At 40.1% G+C, this 11268-nt stretch overlaps 1 protein-coding gene across 7 annotated transcripts in view; it reads right to left on the minus strand.

Annotated features, from left to right (window-relative positions):
- Nucleotides 1-10820, minus strand: part of CDH13 (cadherin 13) — a 479376-nt gene extending 468556 nt beyond the window's left edge. For 2 of the 7 annotated variants that reach the window (XM_072044044.1, XM_038185281.2), the window contains exon 1: nucleotides 10508-10678. In XM_072044044.1, coding sequence (XP_071900145.1) covers nucleotides 10508-10552 — 45 coding nt within the window. In that variant the 5' untranslated portion in view covers nucleotides 10553-10678. Of the gene's footprint in view, nucleotides 1-10507 lie in introns of all 7 variants that reach the window. The other 5 variants (XM_038185280.2, XM_038185279.2, XM_005020165.6 and 2 more) reach the window with 4 other exon arrangements.
- Between the last annotated feature and the right edge of the window lie 448 nt (nucleotides 10821-11268).

Raw genomic sequence — 11268 nt, forward strand, 5'->3', positions numbered from 1 at the left:
CATGCTGATACATACACAAAGACACATAAAATGGAGTAGAAGTACTGCTGTTTCTTGATGCCAACAGCTTCAGATCCAGATACAAGTGTCAGCCTAAACGAAAGAGCGTCAGGTAAGACTGCTGGATTTCCATGTCTTCATTTAAACAGTCACACTGAATGCTGCACCCTATTCCATTATATACCTTTTAGCTACATAATAAGCATAAAAGGTTATTTTCAAAATCAAAGCAGCTGCAAAAAGTTACAAGACATGGAATTCTTTTTTCTCCTCCTTTCTGCCTTCCTCTTCCCTTCCAGTTGTTATGTTAAGGTTTGTTCTTCTGTTAGCCAACGAACAGGACAAGAAATGGAGCAGCTACATCAGGAAGTTTATTAGTAATAACTATCCCAGCACTTCTGGCTCTCTAAGAGATCACCAGCTTCATACCATTAATGGAAGAGAGAAATTAAATCCACCAACAGAAGTGCAACTAGAACTAGACTACCTTCAAGAAAGGAGAAAAGTCTTAAGAGGTCAAAGTCCCAGAGCAGGTTTGCATAACTGGAAGTGTCCAGTGGCAATAGTAGTTTCCATTTCATTTTGGTTAATCTGAATTTACCAAGGAATGCATGGGCTTAGTACACAAGTACAGACAGCACAACGCTTAGTTACTTACCAGGCTACAATTTAATGCTGTACCACCTCTAGGCAATCTGCAGATTACTCAGTGAAAATAAGCAGGGCCTACGTAGGATGACAAAGGAATGCGACTCTCCTTAGGTACATCTGTTTTTCCTCACGCTGCAGGAAAACCCCTATCATCTTCTCATCTATCACCAAAAGAGAAACATCTCTAAGGATGTTCTACAAGCACCAAAAAGAACAAGGATGGACTTTCCAAAAGGGCCCACTGAGGCTTATCTAAAGGACAAGTTCAAACATGGAAGTAAAAATTATTAATCCTTTAAATGGTCACTTTCTCCCATCACCAGAACTTCTGGAAGAAAAACTAAAAGCACTCGGACCATCTGAATATTTTTTTTTTGGAGCAAATTAAGTGTAATTTGAACAAGGATATCACAGGTACGCTGATGCTTGCAGCCAGCCCGGAGGTAAGGGAGGGAGAGCTGCTCATGCTATTCACATTCACTTTTTCCTTTTCATACAAAAAAAATCAAAGTCAAGAACAAGTTGGAAAAGCAGCGTTGTTCAGGTTCAACGTGAGTTCTGGCAGACAACCAAGTTGATTTCTATTTTAGCCAAACTCCTTCAGCAACCCGTACGGGTGTGTTATCACTGTTTAGTTCCCACACAGAGTAAGTAAGAAACAGGTTCTCTGCTTGTATGCCTTTGGCTCATGAAAGAACAAATGCTTTGAAAGTTACATTCTTCAGAAGAAAAGTGTGAAAAGATTGAATCCTTATTTCAGAGGGACACTATCAAACAGGAGGAGGCATCTGTTTCACAAAGTTGGAGATTAGTCCATGCAAGTCTACAGTTTCTCTTGCTTTGGGCTTGTAGGAAATGGCATCTCCCCTAGTCCAAGGGACACAATGAGCCTTTAGGACAGCAACACCACACTTCCCGGAGGTAGACACCAAAGTGGAACAGCCACAACCAGGCAGCTCACCTCCTACCAGCACAGCCTAGGCTTCTGGTTGCTCTGCCTCCTTCAGTCTGTGGAAAGGAGGGAAGATGGGAACATCATCCCATTGATATCATTGTACCGTCACCTTACATCAGACAGGAACACACACAGGCAGGGGCTCAGGAATACTCTGCCACTGAGACCACCTCTCACATTGGGGTGGAAATATCCAACAGAGAATTTTGCCAGCAGCCATCATGTAAAACCCAGTAATAAGCAAATACACTTTTTCCTTATGCCTAGAAGAGCTCTGTGCAGTCAGCTAAACACTTCCTTTTTATAGTCCTTCTACATGTAAAAATATTAGCTGTATTGAGATAGACGGGTTTTTGGCAAATCATAACTAATTATATTCTTGAGAGTTTTGCAGAATTATTAAAATAATATCATGTGCACCAGCTCCTGATTGGCCTAAAGACTGAATTTATTCTGGGCTCCCTCCAATCAGAATTAATCTTTCAATAGTACAATGAGCTGTCACTACTGAATCAACACCAGCAGCAAAAATGACAGCAGCCTACATCATTACTCAACTAAGATAATAGAACTAAAGTCATTGGAACAGGCAGATGTTGGAGGCTGTCTCCCATTTCAGAATAATGTTCCTGTTGTAACTCAGCATTTATTTTAGGGAAGCAAGGATAAATTCATTATTATTTGCAGGGTGTACAGATATAACAGTAATAGAAGCCATGTAAGCTTCCCAATATGAACACGGTAGAAATGCACGTGGCATCAATACTAACCATCCCTCACCTCGATGACACAAAGCAGGGCGATGCAATCAATCCACGTCTGCAGAAGACCTGCTCCTGTGCTAGCATGCACAACAGTGTTTTGTTATGGCAAACTCAGAAAAGTCAAGAGATGGGCAAGACCAGGAGTCATTCCCACATGACACATTTCATGCTTTATTCCCAGCAACCTTATCACTGTTCCCCGTAGCATGTCATATCTGAAATCATCATCTAAAATGCTGTGTGCCAGATTGCAATAATCAGCATCCCCGCTGCACAGAATGCTGCACTTCTGCTCTGATAACCAAACTGCAAAGAGCCAACAACTAGGAAAAACTACTGATGACATTTAAAGCTGGAAATCATATTCTGCTTAATCATTTCTAAATGAGACCTTTTAATTAAAATAAATCAGAAGAAAATAATTCAAAAAATAGAAGCAAATGTCAGACCCTTATCTATTTCAGAACAGTAGCGTAAATGGGTTTAAAAAGCTGTGCTTCCCAGTACTGCTGGGCTCTAAGGACCATCCTTACATCTTCGTCCCATGGAATAATATCTCCTGCAGTGATATTACCATGTATTAAGGAAAAGTGACTGACCATGGGTCTAACTACTTTGGTATTCAGATCAGGGTTCTATATTAGTAACTTAGCAGGGTTATCGATATTCATAAGGCAGGATTTATAGAGTTCATAGTCCAGTTAGTTCAGTGAGATCATGAATTATGAAAACACAAGACATTTTCAAAAAGAATAAAGCCACTTAGCCTGACACAGAATACAGCCATCAGGTAGCAGGGTAATATAAATATCCAGAAGTTGAATCTGATTTTTATATATTTTAATTTCGTTCTCATTTGTCTTTGCCCACGTTTTTTTCATGTTGCATTTCACCTGGATAAGAATGGTAGATAACATCCATGACTTCCTGGCACAAGTTATCTTGGCAGAAGGTCAAGCTGAACACCTTTTAATTTGACCAGTTATCTAACTACTGGACAGCTCAGGCCCACAGCTGAAATACCCATTCCTGCCACGTAGCATGGTTGGAGTTGCTCAGCTTCCTCTGACAGAGCTCAGAAACAATGGGTTTAATGGGGAGGGAAATGCCCATCCAATTCTAATGGCTAATTCCATTTCCTTTCACTTAGGAGAGCAAGGTACCAGATGCTCTGGATTTCCTGCTTTGTTAACTGCAGAGCAGCGTTACCTGCAGCTCTCACATTTTGATATAGCTGTTTGTTGTTCGATAAAACGTGGCTCCCCAGGGGAAACATAGGGCTGTCTCTAGAGAAATGTGTGAGTACCTTATTTGGCAGTAGAGAAACTCAAAGCCAGCAAATTTGTCAGGAAAAATAAAATATTTTTGGAATACTGGTCCTAGGATTTTCGGTTACCCAAGCAATTAACAAAAATTGGTTCAAAGTCAAAAAGCATCTATTACATTTTAAAGACCACCTTAAATTAAGAAAGCTGTAACAGGCTGAAGAAGGGACCACTCTACATGATGTTCCCCCATCCTTGTACACTGTCTGCACGAAATATTGATCATATTCCTAACTCATGCATGCTGAGCTAGTTTCTGAGTGGATCCAAATGAATTAACAGCAGCTAATTTCTGCCTTTGTACAGTGACTACAGTGAAAGCCAATAGCATTTATTCAACTCCAAATGGGTTCAAAATCCCCCACATTTGACTCTACTCAGAGAGACTCTTCCTTTAAGATGCTTTGAACAGAAACCCTTCTTACAATTCCAAGTTATGCCAAGACGATGAAAAGAAATTGATTGTCTATAAAGCAGATGAGCCAATTATCAGGGTGCTAAGTATGTTCTAAAATACCTTTTGCTCCACAGTGATTGAAACAAAACTCAATGAACTAACAACGATTTGGTAGTTGTTAGTGCATGTTAGTGCATCCTTGCCAACTTTGCACTGAAGCAGATAAGGAGCATCCACACTTGTTGACAGGGGGCGAAACAATGGGTAACCTTTAACAATAATCTTCAGGACAGAAGTAATAAGAGATGAAAAAAAGCTTACAGGCATATTCGTTTGCTGATGGGCATCTCTCACATACTAAAGTGAAGATGTAAACCTGTAACTTGCTCCATCTTCATGCATATTTCTTTGCATGCAGCCACATTAAAAGTGCTGTGACAGCTTAATGGCCTAGAACCTGTGTTTTTCAGCATTTTAAGTCCTTGTTACACACAAGGTCCATCTGCAATGACTACTGATTTGCCAGAAATTTCTTCCAACTCTTAGAAACACTTTCTGTCTGTACTGTTGTTAGCACATAATTTTCAAACACACAAATTATTTACTCTTCATGACATACCAGACTGCAAAGTCCTTGGGAATTAAATAAATGCTAGCTTTGGAAACGTTTATCGCTGCTACTAACAAGGAATTAAACATTAGTTGTTCACAGCAAGAGAACAAAAGAGGCTAGACTGAAAGAGATAGCTACTGTTAGTTTTTCTTTTGTTTTGTTTGTTACTTTTTCTTTAAGTCACAGTTTTGAGAGTAGAACCTTTATCAAAAGAAATCTGAGGAACCTTAGCTGAGAAAAAATGATGAGTTCCAGAGGGCTGTATACTGACACCCAATTTTGAGATGCTTCAAAAGCTTGAAGGTGGGTGTTCAACTCCCTAGAAACAGGGCCGCTTAAAGATACCAAGACACATCCATACATGGATGTTCATAGATATCTGAAGTTATTTAAATATCTGAATCAGCTTTTCCAAGTGGTTAGAGATACTGATAGACTGCTGTGTGCTGAAAAGATTCACTCTATCCCTCTTTTAATAGCTCATATTTATTTTAGCCTGTTCTTAGAACTGTTTTAACCAGCTCCATCAAACCAAATCTTAAATTTCTTCTTCCTTTTTTTTTTTTAGCCAAGCAAATTAATGGTGCAAACCATAGTTGAATATTGAATACTGAATAAGTTAGCAATGGAATGAGTCCCCTACATACAGAACAGTAAGGTTTTTAAAGAATCAGATTCTTCCATTTGACAGAGAATACAGTCCACATCACGAGTCAACACTAAAACAAGCAGTAGGCAAATTTCCAATACTTTTGAATAATGAAACAGTGGTTAATAAAGCAAGCCTTATTTTTCACTCCTCTTTGGCTTTTAATATCCTACTGATTTGTATACACTAACACTGTTCTAGCTGCAAGCCGTACAAAATGACACAAAAACACAGTCTTCCAGCTGGGCTGGTCCCATCTGTATGGTGATTAGGAACCCACAAATATCATCCAGAGCTAACAGGGAAGATCTGTTGGCCACCTAGGTCTTCTGAGGACGTTATCTTTCTCTGTCTCTCCTCCCCAGCAGACATGGTAGAATGTCTTTTTGTCCACACAGAAGAAAGACTACTGGTTAGACTACTAGTGATACACACACAAAAAGTATATTTGGTGTTAGCATCTGTCAAAGAAAGAATGAAGAAGTGATTTCCATGAAACCACTGAAGCCTCAGCACCATCCACTAGCCCCATGTTTCTGCCTGAGGTCCCAAACAGAGTCCCCTCCTCCCCAAAGGCTTAAAGGCCAAACCCACACCCAGTACACGGGTACAAACCAGCAGCTAGAGGCAAGAGATGTGGCTCCAAGCAGTGATGCAGGAAGAGCGTAACACTAACAGCTGTTATCTAGCTTGCCTTCACATACTAAAAGGATGGAGAGAGCCTACTTAACTAGCCAATACCAGGAAGAAAATGAAAGACAGAACATCTCTTCTTGAATATTTGCCACTGTTACTATCTACATAGATCTAAAAGCTCCTGTTGCTCTGGTCTATTGAGCTGTCTTTTAGAAATGCTCCTTTCTTACTTGGCAAGTTACTAAGAATAAAGTCAACATGCCCCGACGGATTATAGCACAAGTATGTTATATACGGTAGAATAACCTTTTGCAGTTTTTGATTATCAGAAAGAGAAACCAGGTCCCAACATTTTGCTCGAGCAACCTCAGGAGTAGAGAAATAGTATCTCAGGTAGTACACAAAAAAAGTAAGTTTAACTGCAATGCTGTAACTCACAGCATTTTCATTACTAGTTTCCACTCACCTATTACATCAAATCCCCCTTGCTTAGCAGTAAAGAGTCTGGTCAGGTCCTGTGTAAGAATGTCTTTAAAAGGTTAGAGCTGTTGCCTAACATCAGACTAATTCACCAGGGGCCAAGCTTCCCTTCAAGGCAATATTTGACAAATAGTACAGCAGGACTGCTGGAATGGTTCTGTGTTTTGGGAGACACCATCTTTTGAATGAGGTATGCAAGAGGAAGATGTTTGACTACATAGCCAAAAAAAGGCCCTGACGCTGTCAGGAGTAAGTGTGAGCCTGCTCACAAAATGCTCATCAGCACAAATAATTCTACACAGTAATTGGCAATGAAGTTTCTCTAACATTTTTAAAGCATCTTTTTAAAAGCTCAGGTATAGCACAAGAGATATAGGACTCTTTCCCTCTAGAATTCTGAGATTATAATCCTATTTAAACTAAACAAGCACCAACAAGATACAACAGGGAAAGTCTGGTCAGAATTTGAGCATAGTAATTAATGCTGTTTAAACAGACTTTGTGAGCAAGATTTTTCTTTTTTTTTTTTTCCTCCCCCTGAAGCTGATAAATTTCTTTTGCTTTTAGCACATTGGTGTTGACTTTTAAGCTGTACATGGGGCCCTCTTCTGGAGAAATTTGAAAAAATAAAAGCTAAAGGATACAGCAATGTGGTCTGTGCATTTGTGGAGAGTTTTAGGACTAATTGTCCCTATTTGCTATAAAGATGAGCTTGTAAAATTTACACACTTTGCCCAATTCACTTAGTTCTAGCCCAACAGAACATGACAGTTACTATTAAGGCTATGAAAAATTATTTTTTCCTCATCTTGTGTGCTTTACTTTAAAAAAAATTATCTTTGATTCATCTGCCTGCATGCAATGCATAACATACAGAAGCAAACCTGTGAACAACTTTTGTTTTAGAATATTTGTGTACATGGGCCTTAAAAACCATCCTTTGGGGAAAACAAAAAACCCTCTGACTCAATAGATTTAGAAATCTGTAGGTATTTACTGCTTAGTGTACATTTTATAGTGAACTACACAAGCTACCAGAGTACACTCAGTTTTTATTGTCAACTTCAGATCAATAAAGCTGCATATTATAGATACGCTTTCTAGTTTTAAAGGTGATCATGAATTAAAGGGTTCCTTGAAACATATCTTATTCAGCTATTCCAAGTAATGTTCAGTTTTCCTCTTGGTGAGAACAGGATAAATGGTAGTAGTGTAGACTAGGTCTTTGCAAAAGGAAAAAAAGAAAACATTTATCGCCCACCTGTTTAGTACAACTTTTAATCAACAAAGCAGCCCACTAAATGTTTGAACAAAAAAGTGATTCCCCATTAATATCCTCATCCTTTTAATGCTTCGAAAGTTTTTTTCCTATATTTTAATAAATTCAGTTGAATTAAATGTAGACTAAGAACACACAAACTAGAAGTTACCACTTTTATAAATGATCTTTCAATTATAATACCTTTCATTTATTTCAGTTCATTTTCTCAGTCTCAACAATTTGAGACTTTTTCTATACTCTAAACTTTGCTATCATTACTTTGAAATGAAGTTCTTCCTATCCTCTACTTCCACCGAAAGTATTACATTACTAGATTGCTACTGCTTAGAAATCATTTTATCAAAATTGAGCTTTGCTGGTTTCACTAGCATTGTATTATAGGAGGCATTATTGCTACTGCTGAGAGAGGAGGAAAAAAAAAAAAAAAGAAAACTCATGAAAAATCCCAAAATGTGTTACAACCACTACACAGCCAGATGGCTGCATTTGTTTAATATGTTGTTTCTCACATTCTTCTGTTTACTTTTCCTGTCACATGAAAGTTGTGCATGTGGTGTGTCAAAGAGAAAAGCTGAGCAGCGTTTCAGTAATTCCCCTTTTTCATTCCCTAGAATGCCATCAACTTCAGTTCATACTTTAACCTGTCAATACTCAACATCCTCACTCCTGAAGACGGATGTATGAATGCTTGCTTATTACAACTCTAATTCATTTACTCTTAGACACAGTACATAAAGTAATCCTGGAGGTGTGTTAAATCACCAGACACAGACGTTGCTAGATAAAGTTATGTATGCTAGTAAAGAAGTGGGGTGCCGTTTAAACAGAAATGCAGAGCTATGCCAAAGTACCACAAGCTCATCCCTGCTGTGTGTTCGGACTTGCCTCAGCCTGGGAAGAGAAGAAATGCTGAAGTATTGCTAAAAGTTGTCAATGAAGCACACAGTTATGCTGTTTCCAGAATCAGGTGGGGTAGGGGTGATCCTGCTATGAGGTTTAACAGGCCTTAGAAGTCTGCTACAGAAAATGGGCAAAAGAAAAGGGACTGGAGTCACAGAGAATGCCAAGCAAACTGCAGTTCATCAGATGGCAGGTCTTGAGCCCAGGGGCACCAGCTCAGTCTATCCGCCTGTTGCCTCTACCCGCTCCCCCCCCAGCTCCCTGAGCATTGCCTCCCACTGGCAGCTGTGCCAGCCCAGGCTGGATCTCAGCCCACTTTGACAACTTCTCTGCTGCAGAAGCCCTGTGGACACCCCAGCCTGTCCAAGAGGCACTCTGCCCTGCCTGGAGCCAGACAGCAGGGCTGGCGAGCTGCCTGCTGGGGAGCCCCCTGCATACCCACACAGCCCCAGCTGCTGGGGACACCTGCAAGGGACACCATATACATCCCCTGCACCTCAATCACACCCTTTGTCAGTGCTTGCAGGCACCATGCCTATGGCCCAGATCAGTAGCTTTCATTTATTATATTTCTCTAAAGGAGGAAGTTGTCCTGAACCCTCCCAAATGCCTGTGTGCTTGCTCACAAGTCCCTAGCCACCAAGTCTCCTGTCCTGCAACTTCAGCCACCCCATTAAGGCTTCTCCCCTTTATCAGATTCAGCCAGGACCCGAATATCCCAGCCTTGACCCACAGCACGTACGTGTTAGTTCACATGACTGCTGCCTACACTCTTGGTGTGTCTCCTGTCAGCAGTAAAGCTCTCCCAACGGTCAGCCCTCACCATTTTCCTTACCCTCCTATTTGGAAAATGAAACTAAATTCTTTCCAGAGATTACAGTCACACAAACACAAGTGCACAGACTCAGTGTCCCAAGCACTAGTTTGGCTCTAAAACCTACCAACCCCCTAAGGGTTAACAAAACCACTCAATCACAAGTCAAAAAGGAATTAACTTTTATCTCTACTCAGCGCACAGGATGCCAGTGCTACCGCCACTAAATGCAAGAGTTTTCAAAGCTCCTAAGACAAAAGAAAGAAAGATGCATTTGTGCTGGACAACAAAGGATTCTCAAACCTCCCCAGAGCTTCTAAAAAGTAAACCTTGAAACAGCAGCAAGAGGAAAAGGGAGCAAACAGAAGGTATAGCGAAGTCAAAGCCCAGCGAGTCCCCTTGCTTTGACAGACAGCAGCAGCAGGGCTTTAGCAGCTCCGTGTTTTCAAGGCTGGGTGTTTTTTCCTCTGCTTTCTGGCAGAGGGGGATCTATTACATTTAATAAGAGAAAGGCTACATAGCAAGTCACTAACCGAGAATTACACATCTATCAGGAGAGAGTACGGAGAAGGGAGCCTTTTGCAAGGTCTGATTTTATTTTTCCTCCGCATTCCCCCCTCCCGTTTTTAAAAAGCAATAAATAATGTGAGCTGCCTATAACAGCCTATATGCCTACTACCCGGCAAAAGCCACAGAGGAAAAAAGCAAATCAAAGTTGCAGCATTTGATATGACAGAAAATATTGCTGCTGCAGCTGCTACTGAGACACTTGAAAGATTCCTCCCCACCCTCCCCCCCGAAAGGAAACAAAAAAATGCTATATATCAGACAGCAAATTTGTTGTAATTGTAAATCAGGGAACTATGAGATTCTACATTCCTAGCAACTGGCTTGCAGCAGAGATCTTGCATCTTTCAACAGTAATTCAAGCAATGTATAATTACTCAGAAATCAGACCTGAATTACAAATACTTCCAAATCCAAATGCACAAGAGAAGGAATATGAAAGAAAGCAAGTGGAAAAAAATACACATTTCTTACCTGGGACAGCAGAAAAGACAGAGTAAGTTGAGTTTTGTGCTGCATTTTGCCAGACTAGAAGGTACCAGAGGCTTTTTCATTCATGCACTCGGCTGCACTGAGCATATTTTCACTGTGAAACAGCCTTTGAGAAGAGACTCTGCCTTGAGAGCCAGCCAACTTCCCAAATAGATCAGCAGCATCATCACTAAAGCATTGGATAGAGTCTGATGACCAGAACCAATGGCTTTACAAGGATGATTTCTTCACAAAGCATCCCCATTTTGCATCACACATATTGGGCAAGCACCTCTCACAAACACAGCACCTTTAGAAAGCATTTTGCTTTGGTGTATGTGTGCTTAGTTTCAGTCTAACAAATCACGCCTTACAGATCTCAATAGTATTTTCCCTTTTAGAGAATCAAATTGCACAGAGAAAAATAAGAGCAACTCAGAGCACCGCTGCAAAGACATTCTCTTTATTAAAATGTTAATAAGGTGTATTTTATTTTCAAGAAATCAAAAAAAAAAAAAAACAACAAAAAAAAACCTGCAGTTTTAGTTACTTCCAAGCCTCAGAAGAACACAGTGAATTTTTTCAGTGCAGCAGAAATACAGATTATATTTTCTGTTTTCCCCTCAATCTCACAAATCACAATGAATACATCAATTCTAGCCTGCAGAAAAAATCCATCATAAGGCAATAGATTTTTATTAACTGTTCAGGTAATTGCAGAACTGGCTTTTGATTCAATGAACTTGAATCTAGGACAAAGTTTC

This window comes from Anas platyrhynchos, chromosome 12 (assembly GCF_047663525.1).
Source record: "Anas platyrhynchos isolate ZD024472 breed Pekin duck chromosome 12, IASCAAS_PekinDuck_T2T, whole genome shotgun sequence".
Taxonomy (NCBI): domain Eukaryota; kingdom Metazoa; phylum Chordata; class Aves; order Anseriformes; family Anatidae; genus Anas; species Anas platyrhynchos.